Source organism: Zalophus californianus, chromosome 15 (assembly GCF_009762305.2).
Source record: "Zalophus californianus isolate mZalCal1 chromosome 15, mZalCal1.pri.v2, whole genome shotgun sequence".
In the NCBI taxonomy this organism is placed as follows: domain Eukaryota; kingdom Metazoa; phylum Chordata; class Mammalia; order Carnivora; family Otariidae; genus Zalophus; species Zalophus californianus.
In genome coordinates, this window is record NC_045609.1 from 50,746,858 (window position 1) to 50,769,779 (window position 22,922).

At 42.5% G+C, this 22,922-nt stretch overlaps 3 protein-coding genes and 1 pseudogene across 5 annotated transcripts in view; 2 read left to right on the plus strand and 2 right to left on the minus strand.

The window, feature by feature from the left end:
* Positions 1–768, minus strand: part of BMS1 (BMS1 ribosome biogenesis factor) — a 49,497-nt gene extending 48,729 nt beyond the window's left edge. Inside the window, exon 1 of one of the 3 annotated variants that reach the window (XM_027589358.2) lies at positions 647–768. The gene's annotated coding sequence lies outside the window, so the exon portion shown is untranslated. Of the gene's footprint in view, positions 1–501; positions 521–646 lie in introns of those variants that run through there. The other 2 variants (XM_027589350.2, XM_027589367.1) reach the window with 2 other exon arrangements.
* Positions 769–824: 56 nt separating this feature from the next.
* On the plus strand, positions 825–16,103 carry LOC113920347 (annotated as a pseudogene).
* Positions 16,104–16,265: 162 nt separating this feature from the next.
* The window catches only part of LOC113919755 (zinc finger protein 33B-like), a 30,614-nt gene continuing 23,957 nt past the window's right edge, over positions 16,266–22,922 (minus strand). Inside the window, exon 5 of the mRNA XM_027589416.2 lies at positions 16,266–17,021. Coding sequence (XP_027445217.1) covers positions 16,834–17,021 — 188 coding nt within the window. The 3' untranslated portion in view covers positions 16,266–16,833. The remainder of the gene's footprint in view (positions 17,022–22,922) is intronic.
* LOC113923721 (PHD finger protein 6-like) lies at positions 17,013–18,027 on the plus strand. Its single transcript, XM_035724316.1, is given in 2 exon segments — positions 17,013–17,330; positions 17,333–18,027. Coding segments are annotated over 2 exon segments (984 nt in total). The 5' UTR covers positions 17,013–17,041.

A 22,922-nucleotide genomic window follows, 5' to 3' on the forward strand; every position in this document is an offset into this window, starting at 1 on the left:
AGAGGACTACAGCTGTGATCTGACTAGGAAAGGAAATCCAAACTAGTATCTTTCATGCCATGCAGTAAAGGGCCACATGAGAAGGCTGCACTTAGATCAGTCAGAGACTTCCCACGGACACACACCGGCGCAAATAGAAGTCCACATGTACCCGCATAATGTCAGGAAACACCAGCTAGGAGTTAGGAGAGCTGAGTTCTAGGGAACGCTTTGAAACCTAAATAGCTATGTGATTTCAGGACGTTATTTTTCTTCTCTACTACATTTTGTTCCCAAACTTGTACTGACGCTTTTCTCCCTCTCTTGGGGGGCGGAGAGAGGGATGGGAAAAGCACAATTTGGAATCAACAGATGTGGCCCAGGTCTGAGTCACCTGCTAGGATTATCCCGCCAAGGAACGACCTCTCTCTTCTCCCTGCCACCTCCCCACCCGGTTCGGGCTCTCTGCACGAATTCATTCAGCCATCCCAAGGACCTTGGGAGCAAGACTCCGGCACGTACTATGTGTGACCGGTCCGGCGCCTAAGGCGCTCTTCAGGGGCAAAGACTGTCCTGGCCGACTTTGCCAAGCACGACTCGCAAAACTCTCAGAGCCCCAGTCCCCGGGACCCCACCACCGCCGCCTCCCCTACCCCGTGGCCGTTACCGGGTTCACAACTGCTACTTCTTAGACCCGCATGGACAGCGCCGGAAACGGAAATGCACCCTACGCGCGGACTCCACAGGCCGGCAGGAAACAAGGATGTAGAAGAAAGAGACCGGCCAAAGGACGACTCGCGGGAAAGCCAGAGGGAAGGCTCCTGATTGGCTGAGGACGGGCGCAGATGACAACTGCGCGGTGCGATCCAACCCGAGGCCGCGCGCTGCCGCGGCCCGGCGGGGACTGCGGCCGCACTGCCCACACGGCTTTGGGACTCCGACCCGATTCGTCGCGCACATTTGAGTTGCCCCGGAGGCGACGGTGCGGCCTAAAGCCCGTTCCTTGGTGTAGGACGAAAGACGAAGTAACACATTTAGTCTCGGTCAACCGGAGTCATGGCACCCGTCGCCTCCGAATGCCACCGGCATCAGGTCCCTCCATGGCCTATTGGAATAGCCCACGGTTGGGAGTCTGTCTGGCTCATCTGTCTGCTCATCCTTGAAGATGACAGAGTTGGACAGTCTCGGACTTCTTTAGTACTGTAATTCCCTCTTTTGCCAGCACCGAGACAGAGGGCAGGGACAAACTCTGACTCAGCACGTTCTCTGGTCCTGGAAATGGGCCTTTCCCCGGAAGAACGTAGCCTCTTGCAGTTTCTTCCAGCACAGGTTTGCCCTCCCAGGGCCCTGCCCATTCCCACCTGAGGGACTTCCTTGAAGTTCATCTAACCCCCATCTCTGGTGAGCTGGGATGTCCTCGTGGCTACAAAGCTGTGTACATTTTCAGAATTTGTGTGTCCCTCTTGCCTTGGAGGTTTTCTTTCCAGTGCCATCTCACCAGTGCTCCTGAGACTCAGTTCTACCCCCACAAAACTAGGCTCACTCTAGTAATTGAGACCTCTGTGCTTCATGCTTTTCACAGTGAGCTCGTTCTCTCCCTCTGCATCCCACAGGTATTCACTCTGCAGTGCTAGGGTGGGCTACCCTACAGGGGGCACCCACTTCTCTCATCTGTCAAGAGTGTAATTTTGTAACTCCCTCCAACAGTATCCCTCTCACTTCTGGGAGCTTTCAGTTTACGGGTAGATAATCCCAACATTCTCTTGGCTCCATGAGTCCCACTCTTGTCCTCTGTCTTACATCAGCCCCTCACTCTGCTTGTGATCAGACCCTAGACTTTGTCAGGTCCAAGGATTGCAGTCCCCAAAGCATCCTACACTGACTGCCACCTCGCATCTTCAGGTTTCTCCCTCTAATGCCCTGAAATCAACTGTAATCCAACCAGTACCTCTGACCCAGATCTTCCTCCCTTGATGAATTCTCCTTCCCTAGTAAGCTCGCTTAAACTCCATGGGCAATCATTATCATCAGTCTCTTGTATACTGCCTCATCTCTCTGTCACCTCATCATATCTGCTTGGTAAAATAAGAGCCCTGGGTAAACCCTATTCTCCATCTATGGCATGCTACCACAAATGGCTGGAGGAAACCCTGGAACCAGGCTGACCATCCTCAGCTCAGTAACGCTAACTTTGCCTGGTCTATGCCATTCTTCCAAATGAGTATTTCACATCTTCTCTTCTCTCTTCAGTCCTTCCCACCACCTCTCCTTTCCTTGCTTCTGACTTCACCAAAAAAATGGAAGTGGAGACTCCCACAATCACAGACTTTCACCACCACATCCACTCATGCTCCCCTCTGCTACCTGCCTGTTACTGTAGGTGAACTACCGGTATGTCCACCTAAAGGATTCCTGCACTCAAGTGCAAGATCCCATCATCTCCAGGGTGTCACTCCCCCCAGTCTATTCTCTCCCCAACATCATCTGTTTTTACTGGACTATTCCCATCACTGTACAACATGCGGTTATCTCTCCCATCTTCAAAACAAACTCCTCTTGGCCCATTTCCTATAACAGATACTACATACCTTTTCTCTGTGCCTCTTTGTAGCAAACTTTTTTTTTAATAATTTTTTATTGTTATGTTAATCACCATACATTACATCATTAGTTTTTGATGTACTGTTCCATGATTCATTGTTTGTGCATAACACCCAGTGCTCCACGCAGAATGTGCCCTCTTTAATACCCATCACCAGGCTAACCCATCCCCCCACCCCCCCCTCCCCTCTAGAACTCTCAGTTTGTTTTTCAGAGTCCATCGTCTCTCATGGTTCGTCTCCCCCGCCGACTTACTCCCCTTCATTCTTCCCCTCCTGCTATCTTCTTCTTTTTTTTTCTTAACATATATTGCATTATTTGTTTCAGAAGTACAGATCCGTGATTCATCAGTCTTGTACAATTCACAGTGCTCACCATAGCACATACCCTCCCCAATGTCTATCACCCAGCCACCCCATCCCTCCCACCCCCCCACCACTCCAGCAGCCCTCAGTTTGTTTCCTGAGATTAAGAATTCCTCATATCAGTGAAGTCATATGATACATGTCTTTCTCTGATTGACTTATTTCACTCAGCATAACACCCTCCAGTTCCATCCACGTCGTTGCAAATGGCAAGATCTCATTCCTTTTGATGGCTGCATAATATTCCATTGTGTATATATACCACATCTTCTTTACCCATTCATCTGTCTATGGACATCTTGGCTCTTTCCACAGTTTGGCTATTGTGGACATTGCTGCTATGAACATTGGGGTGCACGTACCCCCTCGGATCCCTACATTTGTATCTTTGGGGTAAATACCCAGTAGTGCAACTGCTGGATCGTATGGTAGCTCTATTTTCAACTGTTTGAGGAACCTCCATACTGTTTTCCAGAGTGGTTGCACCAGCTTGCATTCCCACCAACCATGTAGGAGGGTTCCCCTTTCTCCACATCCCCGCCAACATCTGTCATTTCCTGACTTGTTAATTTTAGCCATTCTGACGGGTGTGAGGTGGTATCTCATGGAGGTTTTGATTTGGATTTCCCTGATGCCGAGCGATGTTGAGCACTTTTTCATGTGTCTGTTGGCCATTTGGATGTTTTCTTTGGAAAAATGTCTGTGCATGTCTTCTGCCCATTTCTTGATTGGATTATTTGTTCTTTGGGTGTTGAGTTTGATAAGTTCTCTATAGATTTTGGATACTAGCCCTTTATCTGATATGTCATTTGCGAATATTTTCTCCCACTCTGTGGGTTGTCTTTTGGTTTTGTGGACTGTTTCTTTTGCTGTGCAAAAGCTTTTTATCTTGATGAAATCCCCATAATTCATTTTTGCCCTGGCTTCCCTTGCCTTTGGCGATGTTTCTAGGAAGAAGTGGCTGTGGCTGAGGTCGAAGAGGTTGCTGCCTGTGTTCTCCTTTAGGATTTTGATGGACTCCTGTCTCACGTTTAGGTCTTTCAACCATTTGGAGTCTATTTTTGCGTGTGGTGTAAGGAAATGGTCCAGTTTCATTCTTCTGCATGTGGCTGTCCAATTTTCCCAACACCATTTGTTGAAGAGACTGTCTTTCTTTGTAGCAAACTTTCACAAAGGAATTGTCAATATGTTCTCCAGTTCCTCTCCTCCTATTCTCTCTTAGATTCTCTTTGCTCCGGGCACACCACCCACAGTCTTGGCTGCTCCTTCTCAGGAGCCTTTGCTAAAGGTTCTTCCACTCCTACCTGACATGTTCAAGTTAGACAGCCCACAGGACTCAGCCTTTGATCTTCCCTTCTGTGTCTGTACTTCTCCCTGGTGATTTCATTCTGTCTTGTAGTTCTATATGGCATCTGTATCAGTTAACAATTTATTGTATCTCTGCTACAAATTCATTATTAATTGCCTACTCTAAAAATGTTTCCTTTGACACTGGCATATGTATTAAGTTTTGTAAGTAGGGGGCGATGGAGAGACTTTGCAGGGGCAAGCAGTCTTTCTGCCTGGTTTTGCTCTGCTTCTTGGCCAGGCTCCTGCAGGTGGGTCATCTTTCCAGGGCCAGCGCCTCCAGTATGTGGTGCCCAGCAGCATCTGCTGGTCAGAAGGCCCCACTCTTTCTCCCCCTACCCCCACCTCCTGGCAATTTTGTCATGGAGGGACTCTCCTGAGACACCTACCTTTTCCCCAGCACCCAGATGGGGATTGCCAACAAGTTCCAGTGGTGCAGCACTGCAGAGACCGCCCTGACACCAGTGGGCCGTGGCCATACCCCTTCAATGAGGTCTAGATCTCAGTTGATAGGGCTTGGAGTTGAGGAGGGGGACTCTTCCTGGGCCTTCTATCCCTGTCCTAGGGTAGTGGCTGCTCCTAAGATCTGCTATTCTTAATATTCTTTAGAGTTTTCTTCTTACTAGCCCATACCTCATTGCTCCAATTCCCTGTTGTAGTTAATAATGCTTAATGTAAACTTTTCCTTTTCAAATTACAGTGAGTTTCTCTTTCCTGATTGGACCCTTACCAGTACACCATCATTTGCCAACAACTTCCAAATTTAATCAATGACTCAGACCTCTTTCTTGAACTCCAGCTGCCTCCCTGACATATCCTTTTGTTTTGTTTTGTTCAAGATGGAATCTCCCAATTATTAATGCCAAAAAAGAAAATTTTACACATCATTTAAAGATACACAATAGGGTGCCTGGGTGGCTCAGTTGGTTGGGCAACTGCCTTCGGCTCAGGTCATGATCCTGGAGTCCCGGGATTGAGTCCCACATCGGGCTCCCTGCTCAGCAGGGAGTCTGCGTCTCCCTCTGACCCTCCCCCCTCTCATGCTCTCTCTATCTCATTCTCTCTCTCAAATAAATAAAATCTAAAAAATAAAATAAAATAAAATAAAATAAAAAGATTTTCTTAAAAAATAATAAAGATACACAATAAATCAGTTATGTCCTGGTAATGGAACCAAATAGCTTGGGGACAAAAGTATGGGGACTCTTCATGCATGCATTTACAAATCTTTTGAATTTTGAATTATATGAATATATTATCTAAATTAGAATAAAAACAAAAATTTTAAAAACTTTACAAAATCTTTTCTGCCAATTATTTTATCCTCCCCCTGTCCAAAAGTGTAGTATGTGTGATGTGATGTGTGGTGGGACCTTTAAAACTGAGCTGACATATGCATTTGGATGTATAACAGACATCTCAAATGTAACATGCCAAATAGACTGGCTGCCAAGTTTTTATCTCAGTTGATGACTATTCCAGCCATAAAGTTGATTAGGCCAGACACTTCAGACACATCCGTGTCTCCTCTCTTTTTCTATCCTCCATATACAACCTGTCAGGAAATTCCTGTTGACTCTACCTTTAAAATACAACCAGAATCCAACCACTTTTCACCATCTCTGGTACTACCATTCTGAGCTGAGCCCCGTCTTATCACACATGGATTAATACAAAACCTCTTGATGATCTTCCTGCTTCCACCGTTGCCCTTACAAATTCCCAGTGCAGCAGCCAGAGTGATCCTGTTAAAACATAAGGTGCCATTGGGAATTTAAATTGGTATAAACACTGGAAAATAGTTCAGCATATTATTACTGACCATATATTTATCCTATAAGCCAGTGACATAAATATATACAGAAAGACATATACAAGAGTGTTCATAGCATTATCCAAATGGGGAAAACTCCAAAAGTCCATCAACAAAAGCAAGAATAAACTAGTATATTGATACGATGGAATAATACATAATATGTAACAATGAAAATAAACCACCATGAGAGACAACATAGATGATGTTTAGTAAAAGAAGCCAGACACAAAGGAGAATATGTTCTTTGTTTCTGTTTAAAGTTTTAAAATTAGGCAAAATTGACATGGCACTGGAAGTCAGGATAATTGTTACTTTTATAGAGGAGGGGAATATATGACTGGGAGGGGTCTGTGGACAGCTTCTGGAGTACCTAGTAATGTTCTCTCTACTCATCTGGTGCTAGTTGATGGCTTGTTGACTTTGTAAGTAATTATTGAGCAATACACTTGAGCTTTGTGTACTTTCTGAGTGTATATCCTATTCATGTTTCTAAGTCATGTTATAAGTCAATGTATATTCTATTCATGTTTATAAGTATGTATTTTGTAGTCAATAAATTGCCATGTTATGTTCTTTGCCATTTTTCTTTCCCATTAATACTTAACTATGGATTAAGTTTCCCCATTTATATCTAGGAACCTTACAGAGATTGCTGAGGGGCTCCTTAGAGAAAGTGGTTCTTAGCCTATTCGGGGTAATAGATCCCTTAGAGAATTTGATGCATGTGCAGGGGCGGTGGGAGCCAGTGGCCTTCCAATGCAGCATGTGCAGGGAGCTTGCCAGGGGACCATTTCACACACATGACCATGAGCCCATTAGTCCCCTGAGAATTCACAAAAATCGCAAGGTGTGCTTTCATTTCCACAGTTGATGGAAATTTGAGCCAACCTTATGTTGATCTCATTGGGCTGATGGCTATAATGAGAGCCCCAAAAAATCTAATTAAAAAACTGTATCTTGGGCGCCTGGGTGGCTCAGTTGGTTAAGCGACTGCCTTCGGCTCAGGTCATGATCCTGGAGTCCCCGGATCGAGTCCCGCATCGGGCTCCCTGCTCAGCAGGGAGTCTGCTTCTCCCTCTGACTCTCTTCCCTCTCGTGCTCTCTGTCTCTCATTCTCTCTCTCTCTCAAATAAACAAATAAAATCTTTAAAAAAAATAAAAAAATAAAAAAATAAAAAAAATAAAAAACTGTATCTTTCTGTGATAAAAGGACCAAGTCCAAGGAAAACTTAATATATTTGTCGCCCCGATTTAATGCTTTGTTTCTATTCGCACCTAGGGTAGCCTGTGAGACAGGCAGTGGCGAGACGCTGCGCCGAGTCAGTGAGAGAGCTGAGGGGAGTGGCAGAGGTGCTGTCCCTGCCGGGGAGGCAAGACCATGGTGCAGTGGCCTTGCTGGGGGTGAGGCTTTGGGTCCTGAGAAACAGCAGGGAAGTTTGGACAAATTAGCAGCGGTGGGGAGGGCAATCGAGTTTTAGCCTAATGCCTTGTTGGCAGAAGAGCTGCGTGGGTCAAGTTTGCCTTTGCATCCAGAATCTGGTGACTGATTTTCTCTCCGCCTTGCTCTGTGTGTTGCCCTGTCCCCCGGTCATCTGGGTCTGCATGTCCTGCAGTAAGGGCCATCACGGAGCACCCCAAAAGGACCCCGCAGATCCGCAGTTCAGATCTCATTCCCCATGGTCTAACCCGAAGGCGTGAAAAAGAACCCACTCCTCGACCTGGGACAAATACAGCAGAAAGTGATAGTCAAAAGTGCCAACTAAAGAAAAAAAAACGTTTCAAGTGCAAACACCGCATGCTCACCACAGGCTGAGCACCGCCTTCCGCATTGGCAGCCACTAAGTCGGCAGCTGTGGGGAGTAGGAGCTGACCTCCCAGGGCTACAGAGCTAACAGCTGTAGAGCAGGATTTTGTTACAGATAACTCCACTTTTTGATAGATAGGCTAACGGTGCTTTTGCTATTAGGCTCTCATTTCAGTTCTGGGGAACGGAGCTCTGGTAGAGATCACAGACATATACAGGGGATGCCTCACAGCAGCTAGAGCTCATTCCAGCAGCCTGGGCGGGGCCGCAGCAAGGAATGGAGGCCTGCAGGAAGGAGTCCACCCATGTGCTCCATTGGATAGGCCTGCCCAAGAAGACCATGAGTGCGCTCTCTCTCTCTCTCTCTCTCTCTGTCTCTCGCTAGCTGCAGTCTTTCCCAAAGCTGAGCCAGCAGACCGGGGAGAGCACAAAAGCCCGAGTTGCTCTGCTAGGATGCCATATTCTCCGGGTAGGGTTTACTGTGCTGAGTTTCTCACCCCTTCCTAGGCTCGGCCTCTCCCCTCTGAAAGCCCAGCATTGTCATACCCGAGGAAGGGGTCTCGGGGTCTCGGAGTCCTGGCCTGTAGGAAATCCCGGGTGAAAAGTGATCATGGACATTTGAGCTTCCTAGTGCCATATATTCTTCCATTACAAGGAAAGCAGGGAAATAGGAGCGAATGACCTTGAGATAGTTTTTTGACCCCTCTGGACTTATTCTTTTTTTTATAAAAGGAAAATTTGGACTAGATGAAGTCTAAGTTCCCTTTATCCCTTGAAGAGATCTTCTAGTTGCAAAAGGAGGCTGAATGGCAAATAAACCAGGCCATTCCGTAAGTCATTTGCCAATAATAGGCAATAGAAGTTTTTTCTACATGGTTACATTTGTTCAACTGTATTCCTTGCAAAAGTAAAGTGGAGGGCCCAGCTTAATCCTGGGCAGGAGCTCTTACCCTTCCCTGATCTCTTGCAGGGATTAGGGAGTACAGACAGGCTTAATGGAGGTGGTTGTGTTGGTTTTGGTTTTGGTTTTGCCAGGTCACCTCTCATGGGTTCATAGTACGTTTGTAAAGGAAAATATTTTTAGTTAATTTTATTTTGACAGCTTACCTTGTAACGGGCAATTTGCTAAACAGCTTTCCATTTGGCATCTTCTTTAATTCTTTCACCCACCGTTTCTGGAAGTTCTACCTCCATCTTACAGCCAAAGGACTGAGGCTTGGCTAAGTGGCAACATGTCCCACCGCACAGCAGATGTAGATGATCAAGCTGAATTCAAACCAGGGCACTTAAAGCCTGAGATCTCAACTACTGTGCTCATCTCCTCAAATAACAGAAGAACAAAAGCAATCTGTTCCCTTGTTTCATATTAGTAGACATTATGGAATGTGAGCTATTGCCCAGCAATGCTTTGCACAGGTGTTCTCTGACAGTTTGGGGGTGCCCTATACATAGCAGTCCATCTGAGCCCCGTAAGCTCCAAATGTGTGCATGAGAGAAACACTATGCTTCATGATACCAAAGCAAATCAACAAACAAATCTCAGATGGATTCAAAGCCCACTTTGAACTGATCATGTACCTTGCCTCTTGCAACAGTGAAGGAGGAGAACCTACATATACGTTGTTCTTCAGCGTATGGGACATGTTGGGGGGGCAGTAAGATGGTTCTGAGATGCCACACCTTGCACATTCTTACCCTCAGAATGGTCTGAAGTTGGGCAATGGGCCACGTCTGTTGTTGAATCATAAACCACTTTACTTAGACTTACTAGCATACACTTTCTCCCATTAATGGTTTTATTGGTTTGCTGCCATAATGTTAACCCTGGCCCATGTTTACATCATGGGTTTCCAAACATAAGGCTTCTTATTCAATAATTATTCTGTTTATGTGTCATTTCTTTTGAGTCACTGAATTTCTGAGAAAACCTTGCTACTGCCTTGTTTCTCCTATAAGGGACAATCTACTGGGTTAAAAAAAATATTGACATCTGATTTATTTGTTCTTCTTCAGAAAAACATTTGGGCTATATTGTAAGTATTGTTACTAAAATTTTTGCTTTATATAAGTGATGCACTTAAAGAAAAAATTAGGAAAGCAATGGAAAACTGAAACTATGATTTGTTTAGGTATGAAAGTCTATGTCGAATATTCTCACACCATTGTTATCCTATTTTCTGAGGTGTGAACAAACAGACTGTGATAAAACATTTGGCAATTTTTCACTTCATATACTTAATATTTAAGTTTTTTTCTCTTTATTGATGTTGCTTCAACCTCACTTCAAATAGGATTACTGCTGGGTGGAAAAAATAGAATGTATCTAATAAATGACATCTAAATATTGATGTAACTAAAACATTTCTGTTAAATGAATGGATGAAATCTATTCTCAGATTCCATGGGGATTATGTGGCATAAGCTCTTTCCCCAGACTGTTACAACCAGGATAAGTGGACCCAAGGACTACAGGTATAATGAGGCACTTGTATTATAGCCTGTTTCTGGGTCCCCTTGGAGCCTGAATCACCTAGCAATCCAGGAATATGAATTGTGTCCCATTTTTTGCACATGAGACAGCATGGAGTCACTTGGAGAAGACTTTGAGGAATTGTTGGAACTTTGGTGATAATGGCTCACAGACCCACTGTAGAGGTTGACAAGGCAGGATAGTTCACGTGGAATCTAAATAAAAATGATTTGTATCCGTTTGTATAGCAATCTAGCACTGTGTATGGAGTCTGAATGTACTCATGGCCTCTAACTCAGAATTTCCCCTCAAGGAAATCATCAGGGAAACAGACATGGGGATGTCCCTCAGTGACTGGAATAATCCCAGTAAACTGAGAGAGCCGCCATCAAGTGCTCACTCTGAGACAGGACTCTGAGAAGCCTATTTCTCAAATACTATCTCACTTAATCTTTACAAGAGTGCCTAAGATGTAGCACTATTATCTCCATTTTACAGATCGGAAGACTGAGGCTCAGAATAGTTATATCATTAAAGGTCACAGGCTGTGGGGCCAGTGCCACAGTTCAGAGAGCAGCTGTCTACCTTTACCAGCCCAAGTAGTGCTCACTGTGCCACCTAACTGCAGGTCTGCTCGTGAATTCTTGAGTGCCCACTAGACCAAGGCCTGTTTGCATTTGCTCAAGTGGCCCACCATTAAATTGAACCAAATGAGTAATAAAATCAACAGGTAAATATTGTGAGATACCAAACATGACATGTAAAGATACTTAACACCAAAGTTGCAAAGTGCTTTAAGGATTGAGATAGTATTTAATTAGAGCTATTAGGGAATTGTGTCCTTTCTCTTTCCCTAAAAGATTTGAAGCAACTTTAAAAGTTTCACACTTTTACAGTTCTTTGTGGTTTTTTTTAAGACTTTTTTTTTTTTAATTCATTTGAGAGGGAGAGAGAGCTTGGGCATGAGAGGGAGGAGGGGCAGAGGGAGAGGGAGAAGCAGGCTCCCCACTGAGCAGGAAACCTGATGCGGGGCTCCGTCCCAAGACCCTGAGATCATGACCTGAGCCAAAGGCAGACTCCCAACCATCTGAGCCACCCAGGCGCCCCCACACTTTTATAGTTCTTAATGAGAGGGTAAGTTGGCTCCCAAATTCTTTGCCATTCATGTAGGAACATTTGTCAGGCTTTGGGACTATATAGCTTCTTTTGTCCACTCTTCATGTCTGGGAGTTCCTCATACTACCTGGTTGTCCATTACTGGGATAAAACTGGAGCCAGCCTTCCCAGATGCCCTTGTGGCTGCTGTGGCTAGACTGTGGGCTGAGGCTGCCAGCCCTGATGCAGGGGTGTCCGCCCCTGGGACTGATGTCGGTGGTGGGGGAGAACCACAGGCTGCGGAGAATCTTCTGGCAGTGGTGACAACGGAAGTGGTGGCCAGACCCGAATCTCTACTTCCCCTAGTGATGAATATTTACATCTGATTTCAAAAACCGTATAAAGATGGATACAGTGGCAACCTTAGTGAATATGGGAATTAAGACTTTTTATCTGTAGCTAAGAGAAAATGTACAAAGCCAATTTAGTAGACTCCTACATAGACCACATAGAATTATAAACACACACAAGGCACCTACCTTCTTAGCCCTAAATACATGAGTTAAATAAAATCTAATCACCTGGAAAACTTGGAGAACATCTGTCCTTCCCTTCCCTTGGGGTGTTAAAGGGAGAAGTTAGGGCTAGGTGTTGAATGACTCAGGAGTGACAGTCTGGCTCCTTCAATTGAGGGTGATTTTTTTTTTTTTTCTCTTCTCCATTTAGTTCACAGCTACATTCTCCTGCTATGGTTTAAGCTAAAACATAGGGTAAGGTGGGTAAGGATAGTGTTATTTTCATCTCTCTATCCCTAACTGCTCTTAGAATATTCATTATACATTAATATTTATGAATAAAATCTCCACCTTGGGAAAAATCTTTTCACATAGTTATAGATCACACAAAGGGGTGATAACCTTTGTAGTGCCAGTCCTCTCCAGAGCTGGAAACCTAGGACCTCAGAACCCCTGCACAAAACCTTACTTTCCCTCTTAAAATGACCACATAACATTGTGCTTAAAAAAATTATACTTGACAGTTAGGAAATAAACATCAAAGTAAAAACATCAAAGAGGAGATCTCCTAGACATGAAATTACGTGTCATCTGCAGTGGCAGTTAAGACCAAGACTTGAATCTACCCTGAGTTACTTGCTTCCCAACACACATTCTCGTCTTCACCAGACACCACTATTTAGACTTTTCTCCTCAATGCTCCTCTGCTTAGTCAAGGGAGTTTCATAAGGCCCGAGCATATGTTGGGGATAAATATATGTGGATGTAATAAATGATGAGAGGATTTTCAAAAATCAGGGGAGGGAGACAAAGAGATGGTGATGTGTTAATACCCAACCCCCAGGCTGGAAACTTTCCGACCATCCTAGGATCATGCCTCCCTCAAGCAAGACCATTCTAGGAGACTCTTTTATAGCAGGATTCTCCAGAGAGACAGAACCAAGACTACATAAATACAGAGACAGAGATATATATGATGTATTTTAAGGAATTTGTTCATGTAATTGTGGAGGCTTGGCAAATCTAAAATCTGATGGAGGTTGGCAGACTGGAAACAGAAAGAGTTGCAGTCTGAGTCTGAGGACTATCTGCTCAACCAAGAAGAGCCAATATTGCAGATGAAGTCTGAAGGCAGTCTTATGGAGAATTCCTTCTTGCTTGGGGAAAGTCAGTCTTTTTTAAATTCAAGCCTTCAACTGATTGGATGAAGCCCATCTAAGAGAGCAATCTACTTTATTCAAAGTCCACCAATTTAAATGTAAATCTCATCCAGAACACTGTCACAGAAACATCCATAATAATATTTGACCAAATATCTGAATTCTGTGGCCCAGCCAAATTGACACATAAAATGAACTGTCACCGGGACCTGCTTATCTAGGGCATGGAAACACGTACAATCACCCTGGGGCTTCTGCCAGGCTTGCCCTCTGGAAGACACCTACCTCCCTTAATTCCACTACATGGCCTTCTCCCCATACTCATGTGGCTTGGTTTCAGATATAATATAAAAAAAAATCTGTGCATTCGCTCTATCATTGAGTACATCTGTTTTCACTCAATAAGCTGTCAATATTTATAAATAACCCATTATCTTTTGGATAGCTTAATGATGAGATAAACATTGTATTTAGAGCTTCATTTGAAGTAGACAATTATATAGCATACCCACAGTAGTCATGTGGGTCTAAATGATGGTACCTAATCTACTGGTGTTGGTCTGTCCTGAAGCAGCCCTGAGATTTTTTTTTTTATTTTTAAATTTATTTGTCAAAAAGAGAGAGAGTACAAGCAGGGGGAGTGGCAGGCTCCCTGCTGAGCAAGGAGCCTGTTGTGGGACTCAGTCCCAGGACTCTGGGATTATGACCTGAGCCAAAGACAGACGCTTAACCGACTGAGCCACCAAGGCGTCCTACAGCCCTGAGATTATTAAACTCAGTGTTCTGTTTATCTTTTGCCACTTAACAAACCACCCAAAAACTTGGAACAACCACAAGATTTTTCCTGTGTTTTCTTCTAAAAGTTTTATACTTTTAGGTTTAACATTTAGGTCTATATCCATTTTTACTTCTTTTTTATATATTGTAGAAGGTATAGATCAAAGCTTTTTTTGCATAAGAATATGTAAATGTTCCAATGCCATTTATGGCATTTTGCTCATAGACAGTTCTCCATATATATGCTGGTCTATTTATGGACTCTATTTTCTGTTCAAGTAATACATTTGTCAATATTTATGCCAATACCACCCTGTCTTGATTGATGTAGCTTTATAAAACTTGAAACCAGGGAATCTTAATCCTCCAATTTTGTTCTTGTTTTTCAAAGTTGTTTTCATTATTCTAGGTCCTTTACATTTCCATGTGTGTTTTGTTTATTTTTATTTTTTTTTAAGATTTTATTTACTTATTAGATAGAGAGCATGAGCAGGAGGAGGGGCAGGGGGAGATGGAGAGGGAGAAGCAGGCTCCCCGCTGAACAGGGAGCCTGATACGGCGCTTGATCCCAGGACCCCGGGACAATGACCTGAGCCGAAGGCAGATGCTCAGCAGACTGAGCCACCCAGGCGCCCCTTCCATGTGAGTTTTAGAATCGGCTTTTCAGTGTCTGTTTTTTGATAAAAGCCTGCGGAAGCAGATGGACAAGAGCCTATAATGATGGCTACCAGCAGCTCCTTGCTCTGATTTACAGCAGAGCAGGATATAGCTGTGAACCGCCACCCCCCCCACCCCAGCTGTAGGCATCTTATGCTGTGCCCTGGTAGCAGGAGGGACCTGGGACCTCGGAGAAACGTGAGCCTTTCTCAGAAGTGGTGGGCAAAGGAGTGGGTCCTGCGGTGGGCCCAAGCTGGGCCAGAGAGGGCAGTACGCCATCCGGGGGCGCTGCACTCTATCTATCACTAGTGGGTTTGTCTGAAGATAGACTGGGTGCACTAGGACGTGGAATGGGCCAAACTCCAAACCCAGAGAGCAGTTTTGCCGAGAAAAGGAAAAGATGAAGAAAATGTGAAGTACTTTGTGAGAATAATGGTGTTAGCATATGCACTAAAACAAGAAAGGGTAAAATATTACAAATTATATGGCACAAAGCTGAACCATGATGATCTGAAAATGCCACCCTTTGAATCAGAAGAAACCAAAGATACAGAAGCTGCCACAGGACCTCAGAAGAGCCAGTTAGAGTGGAAGCCAGGCAGACAGCTATTAAGACAACATCTTTAGGAAGCAGGTCACACAGATACATTAGATGTACAGTGTTAGTCTGTAAGGCCGTTACTTGGACTGTCTAATCCAGAACCAAACGGATCACTGGAAACAAAAGAATTTAAAACAGATCCTGAATGGAGGGGAGTCTCCTAAGCAAAAAAGACAAATCAAAAGGTCCTCTGGTGGTGGTCCTGAGACAGTTTCTTAGAAAATGCTGATGACAGAGATGAAGAAGAGGATAATGACCTGACTGAAGCCATCCCAGAAAGAAAAGACAAACATCAGATGAATAAATACAAAATAAGTAACGAAGGTTTAGCTGCTGACCTAATGATCCTGATACTGAGGAAGAATGGAGAGAATCTGAGTCTTGTATGACTGAAGATGATGAAGGAGCTGAAGAAGCATGAGGGGCAGGGATGGCACAGAATGGGCTAAACCAATAATGTTTCTGTTTGGAGGAGGCTAGTCATTTTCTATGGGTTCCAGTGATGTTTGTGAAGTGTAATAGGCCTTGGAGACCTTGCAGACTTGACGGGAATAAAACATGCAGACTAGAGCTATGGCTTGTTTGGCTGTCAACAGGGATGTCTTTCAAAAGACATGGAACCCTAAGTATACACTACGTAGGCATTTAGATGGAGTATAGGCATTCGCTTTTCATCCTTTAGAACTAGTGCTGGTTACTGCCTCTGAGGACTGCTCTGAAACTTTGGAACTTGGAAAAAAACAGCTTCTGCTCAAAAGAGTGTCTCTTTAGAGGTAAAGTCTACCTACACATGTAGGGCCCACACTGGCCATGTTCTGTAATTCCCTATTAGGCCTCATGGAGAACAGTGTTGTAGTGGTAAATACTGATGCAACCATCCAGTGGTAGAATATGCCTAGCCCCACTGTGGACCCTTATGATACATATGAACTAAATGTTCTACCTGGCACTTCAGTTGCTTGTAACAGATGCTGTTTAGGGTCTTGCTTGTAGTGCAATTAAAAAAAAAAAAAATCAGTTACTGTCTTGTTCAGCAGATGGCACTGTTAGGTTATGGAATCCAGGAAAAACTGCCATGTATTATTCACTTAGAGACAAGGAGTGTGTAATACCTACATCAGTTCACTCAATAGCTGGGATCCAGTTCATATGGTGACCTCTTTCAACACTGAAAGTACAGGTAACTTATGATTGAGAAATATTAGTCATTGGTGATGATTTCATCCGATTCTGGTTTACAATCCAATAAACATATTAACAGAGTAGCAAATCATCCCACACTTCCTATTACAAAAAACTGCTAATGAAGATAGACACATCAAATTTTTTTACAATAAAATGGGTAAAATGATCCATTCTATGGTTTTTCATTTGGATGCTGTTACAAGTCTAGCAGTAGATCCTACTAGAATCTATCTGATGTCTGGAGCCATGGCTGTTTCATTAGATTGAAATTAGAATTTAGAATTTAGACAGTACATAGGAAGAAATTTGATAAATCAACATATGTTGTTTGCCATCCATCAAAAGCATGTATTACCAGTGCAGGGGCTGATACCCTTGCCAAAGTATTTGTGTGAATCAACAAAAACTTGCATCATAACAACAGATTCGCTTGGACAGAAAGAGGGTCTCTATCACTGCCATCAAGAGGTCACCGCTGTGGAGCCCGTCTCTCCTCGAACGAAAGGAAACAACCTTCGGCGACAGAGCCCCGCTCCCAGGCGCTTCCGGAGAACCGACACCGACTTCTTTCTCTTTTCTCTCATTGGCGCTTCTCCGCTGCCGTTCGCCTCTGGGCCCCACCGCATTTCTTGAGGCTTAAAGTGGCATTCTAAAAGCAATTTAAAAATCATGTCAAGCTCAGTTGAACAGAAAAAGGGGCCTACAAGACAGCGCAAATGTGGCTTTTGTAAGTCAAATAGAGACAAGGAATGTGGACAGTTGCTTATATCTGAAAACCAGAAGGTGGCAGCACACCGTAAGTGCATGCTCTTTTCTTCTGCTTTGGTATCATCACACTCTGATAACGAAAGTCTTGGTGGATTTTCTATTGAAGATGTCCAAAAGAAAATTAAAAGAGGCACGAAGCTGATGTGTTCTTTGTGCCATTGTCCTGGAGCAACAATTGGTTGTGGTGTGAAAACTGTCACAGGACATACCACTACCACTGTGCATTGCATGATAAAGCTCAAATACGAGAGAAACCTTCACAAGGAATTTACATGGTTTATTGCCGAAAACACAAGAAAACTGCACATAACTCTGAAGCTGACTTAGAAGAAAGTTTTAATGAACATGAATTGGAGCCCTCATCACCTAAAAGTAAAAAGAAAAGTCGCAAAGGAAGGCCACGAAAAACTAATTTTAAAGGGCTGTCGGAAGATACCAGGTCCACATCCTCCCATGGAACAGATGAAATGGAAAGTAGTTCCTATAGAGATAGGTCTCCACACAGAGGCAGCCCTAGTGACACCAGGCCTAAATGTGGATTTTGTCATGTAGGGGAGGAAGAAAACGAGGCAAGAGGAAAACTGCATATATTTAATGCCAAGAAGGCGGCTGCACGTTATAAGTGCATGTTATTTTCTTCTGGCACAGTCCATCTCACAACAACATCAAGAGCAGAATTTGGAGATTTTGATATTAAAACTGTACTTCAGGAGATTAAGCGAGGAAAAAGAATGAAATGTACACTTTGCAGTCAGCCCGGTGCTACTATTGGATGTGAAATAAAAGCCTGTGTTAAGACTTACCATTACCACTGTGGAGTACAAGACAAAGCTAAATACATTGAAAATATGTCACGAGGAATTTACAACGTTCTTCTGGAGGGTTAAGCCGGTGCAACAAGAAAAGGAAGAAAAATGTATAATAAATACCATGAAGGAGCAAAATAAAATTGTCAGTATTTGTTATTGATGTCATTGTCTACCAAGAAAATCCAAAGGGACCAACTCCATTTACTAAAATTAATAAAAGCTCAGGTTGCCGGAAAAAAAAAAAAAAAAAAGAGGTCACCGCTATGAAACTACATGAGATCTGCCTGGTGAAGACTATTTGGGGCAGGCGTACATTAGTGGAAGTCACATCTTAATGTCTGGCTCATTCATTTAATGTAATTACTATATTTTGTGGGACAAAGAAAACACTCCAGTATTTGTGGCCTGTACTGCATATGTTTGATTTTTAGGTGTCTTAAGCCAGTATGGAGGCTGATCTTACAAAGACTTTTATTTTGGACTCTGTGTGCTGCCTTAGGGTTAGGAATGTGGTGCTCTTGTTGAGGGGAAGTGAGCTCTAAGAGTATATTTTTTTCATCTCTTAGTGATCTTCTGTTTATGAGGAATGCCACAGATTTCCTTTTAAACATTGCAGAAAATGTTTGAATAAAATTCTAGTTTTTGTCTTTTTACATATTCAGCCTATCACAACAGTGGCCAAGATTGCACTGAAGTTTTTCTGCATTATACAACCCTACACAGAGATCTCAATGATCTGCTGCTGTGCAACCACCTCTTTCCTTCTTTTACCTAATATAGATCACTCAGCTAAGTCATCCAATAAAGATGCTAAATCACCTTCATCATCACATAATTGTCTTCATAAACCAAGGACTATTAACGGTGTTAAAATGAAACAGTGGGGTTTAGTATTCCAAATGAACTCCTAAAAAAAAATAAAAAATCCCCAAATGAAACAAAACCTAATCTTGGCATCCTATCACTATGTGATACTTAGTCCATTTTACTGTATTTACAAGTTTATTTATTAAGGATTATCCATCTTTCTAAAAGCCTATTATTTATTTCACTTTTTGTTGATCTTTGTATCCTTTCATTAATGTGCTAAAGGAACCTATTTTGGAACTCCTTGATTATTCTAAAATAGACCAAAAAATGGAATATTTCATAGTTTAGGTTATAAACCAAGGTGATTCTCCCAGATATGTGTCTTGGTTTACCAAGATTCCAAACGAAAATATCCTGTTTAAAACTATTTGTACTAAAATTTTATTTGCACTACTAACAGGATATAAGAATAGTCGAACCAAAATTCAGAAATCTGGACTGGTTGTCCCTGTTTCACTTTTTTAGATGTGCTTAATTTTATGGTTTAACTAAAGATTTTGTTTGTATAATGCATGATTAAAACAGTATTTTTCCTAGTCATCCAAAAAACTTTTATTAATTTATTTATTCATTTTAGAGAGAGAGTGCACCTGAGGGCATGCGAGCTGGTGGGGGGAGGGGCAAGGGGAGAGGGAGAGAGAGAATCTTAAGCAGGCTCCACACCCAGTGTGGAGCCCAATGTGGGGCTTGATCTCAGGACCCTGAGATCATGACCTGAGCTGAAATCAAGAGTCAGACGCTCAACCCACTGAGCCACCCAGGTACCCCCAAAGCATTTTTTATAATTGGCTTGTGAGTTTTCATTAATTTTGTAAGATTTTTATTTTACAAACTATGCATCAGCAAATTTTAAAGATTGTACCACATAGCAAACATACAGCTACTGAAAAATAGTATATATAAAATGCATATAATAAATATTAAGTAATGTGCCTGTAAAAAAAAAAAAAAGGCCTGCTAGGATATTAACTCAGATTGTATTTGGCCTACTTATCAATTTGGGTAGAATTGACATCCTAACAATAATCTTATAATCTGTCAACAGTGTATAATCTTATAATCTATCAACAGTGTATATCATATCTACATTTCTTTAGGTCTTTTGTTTTTCTCATCAATATTTTCTACTTTATAGTGTACAGGTCTTATTTATCTTTTCTCAGATTTATCCCTAAGTATTTCCTATATTTTAATGCTATTGTTAATGGTATTTTATTTTTATATTCAGAAATATATAGAATATTTTATATTCAGAATATATAGAAAAGATGCTCAACATCACTTGTCATTAGGGAAATGCAAATGAAAACCACAATGTGATACCACTTTATACAACTAGGATGACTATAATTTAAAAAAATAGAACATAGGGCATCTGGGTGGCTCAATTGTTAAGCATCTGCCTTCAGCTCAGGTCATGATCCCAGGGTTGTGGGATCGAGCCCCGCATCGGGCTCCTTGCTCAGCGGGAAGCCTGCTTCTCCCTCTTCCACTCTCCCGGCTTATGTTCCCTCTCTCGCTGTGTCTCTCTCTGTCAAAAAAATAAATAAAATCTTAAAAAAATAAATAAAAAATAGAACATAAATATTGGCAAGGATATGGAAAAATTGTATTTTTGTACATTGATCTTCTATCCTGCAATCTTGTGAAACTCACTTATTCTGGATTTTGGTATTGTTGCTGACTCCAATTGGATTTTCTGTATAGATGATCATGTTTCTGTGAATATGCTTTTACTGATACAATGTGTATGCTTTCTGTTTCTTTTCTGCATTATTGTACTAACTCTGGTTAAATGGTTAACCTAAAATCTGTGGCACAGTGTTCAATGGAAGGGATCAGAGCAAACATCCTTTTTTTTGTACCGGTCTTTGGAGATGAGCATTCAGTCTCACATTTAACTGGTGATAGCCGTACCTTTTTCATAGGTTCCTATTGTTTCTTTTTTTCCTCTCTTGCTCCCTACCTTTGTGCATTGGTGATCTGCTGTGGTGGTATGCTCTGATTCCCTTCTCTTTATCTTTTGTGAATCTACTCTAGGTTTTTACTTTGTGCCTACCATACAGCTTCCATAAAACATCTTATACATATAACAGTCCATTTACACTGATAGCAACCTAACTTCAATTGCATACAAAAATTCTTTTATTCTCTTCTGTTTTTAATGTCACAATTTACCTTTTTATGTTGTGTATTCATTAACAAATTATAGCTGCAATAGTTATTTTAATACTCTTTCCCTTTAATCTTTATATTATAATTAAGCAGTAAGACATATTACAGACTTAGTTTTCTGAATCTTGCTATATATTTACCCTTATCAGTGTGTTGTATTTGTTCATGTTTTCATGTTACTTGGTGTCTTTTCATTTTAGTTTGAAGATCTCCTTTCACCATTTCTTTCCTTTTTTTTATTTAAGATTTTTATTTATTCATTTGACAGAGAGAGACACAGCGAGAGAGGGAACACAAGCAGGGGGAGAGGGAGAGGGAGAAGCAGGCTTCCCGCAGGGCAGGGAGCCCGATGCGGGGCTCGATCCCAGGACCCTGGGGATCATGACATGAGCCGAACACAGACACTTAACGACTGAGCCACCCAGGCGCCCCTCCTTTCACCATTTCTTAAAAGGCAAGTCCAGTAGTGATGCACTCCCTCAGCTTTTGTCTGGGAAACTCTTTGCTTCTCTTTCATTTTTGAAGGATACGTTTGCCCAACAGAATATTCCTAGCTGGTAACTGTTCTTTCAGTACTTGGAATTTATCTGCTGATAGCCTTACCTTTTTTTCTCTAGCTGCTTGTAGGGTCTCTCTCTTTGAATTTTGACAGTTCCATTTAATGTGTCTTGGAGAATATCATTTGGAATTGAAATAATGGATTAATGTATTAGCTTTATGAACCTGGATATCCAAGTCTCTCCCCAGGTTTGGGAAGTTCTCAGCCATTATTCTCTTCTTTTTTCCCCTTCTCCCTCTCTGTTCTTCTGAAATTCCAATTCTGTTATTGGTTCTTTTGATGGTTTCCCAGAGCTCATATAGGTTTTCTTTGCTCTTTTTCATCCTCTTTTCTTTGTTCTTATTTCTAAGTGCCGTCTTCTAGCTTCTGCCTGACCTATTCTGCTGTTGATGCTCCCTATTGCTTTATTTCATTCATTGAATTCTGCTGCTCCAGAATTTGTTGGGTCCTTCTTGTTATTTTTGTTAAATTTCTCATTTTGCTCACATATTGATTCCTGATTTTGTTGAATTGTCTTTGTGTGTTTTCTTAGTTTGACAAGTTTCCTCAAAACACTATTTTGAATTCTTTATCTAGTAGATTGCAGATCTCATGTCTTTGGGTTTAGCATTGGAGGATTATAATGATCTTTTGGTGATGTCAGCTCCTTGATTCTTCAAATTCCTTGGGGTCTTGCATTGCTGTGTTTGCATGTGAAGTAACAGTCATCTCCTCCAATCTCTACTAGCTGCCTTTATATGGGAGATACGTTTGTTTGGGCCTGTTTATATTCTGGGGCTTTCCCTGCTCATGTATGAACACACCTCCTCCACACATCTTGCTCCCTCTTGTGGCAGAACCTTTAAGCGTGTATATCTCCTTTTGATCTTAACAACGTACCAAGTCAGCTGATGGTAACCTCTTTTATTTTCTTAAATGTGACAAAAGAGCTTAAGTTTGTGGTTTCTCCCATACCTGCAGAAGCTGGCTTGTTTTCTGCACATACTCCATCCACCCAATCTTGCTCTTGCTATTGCCCTCGGAAGTCCACACAAGAAGCTGGCTGCAAAGTAGGGGAAGGTGTGGGTTTGGCATTTGGGGCATTAGTGGTGCCCACGCACCAGTTGGGGGAATCCTGGGTGACATTTTCCCCATGATTCCTGAGTGGGCTTCCTGCTGAAGTCTAGAATGCTGTCAGTAGGAACTGCATCCCTTTTATGCCCTTTGATATTCTTATCTGCATCTTTCCAGATCCCCTCCCTCCCTGCCTCGGAGCTCTACTCTGGGTGATACTGGAGAGATGGGTTTCTTTAGCAGCAGCCCACACAGCTGGGGAAGCTGGGCACTCACTTGTTCCTCCCCCTTTTCTCCTGTGGGAGGGATCCCCAGC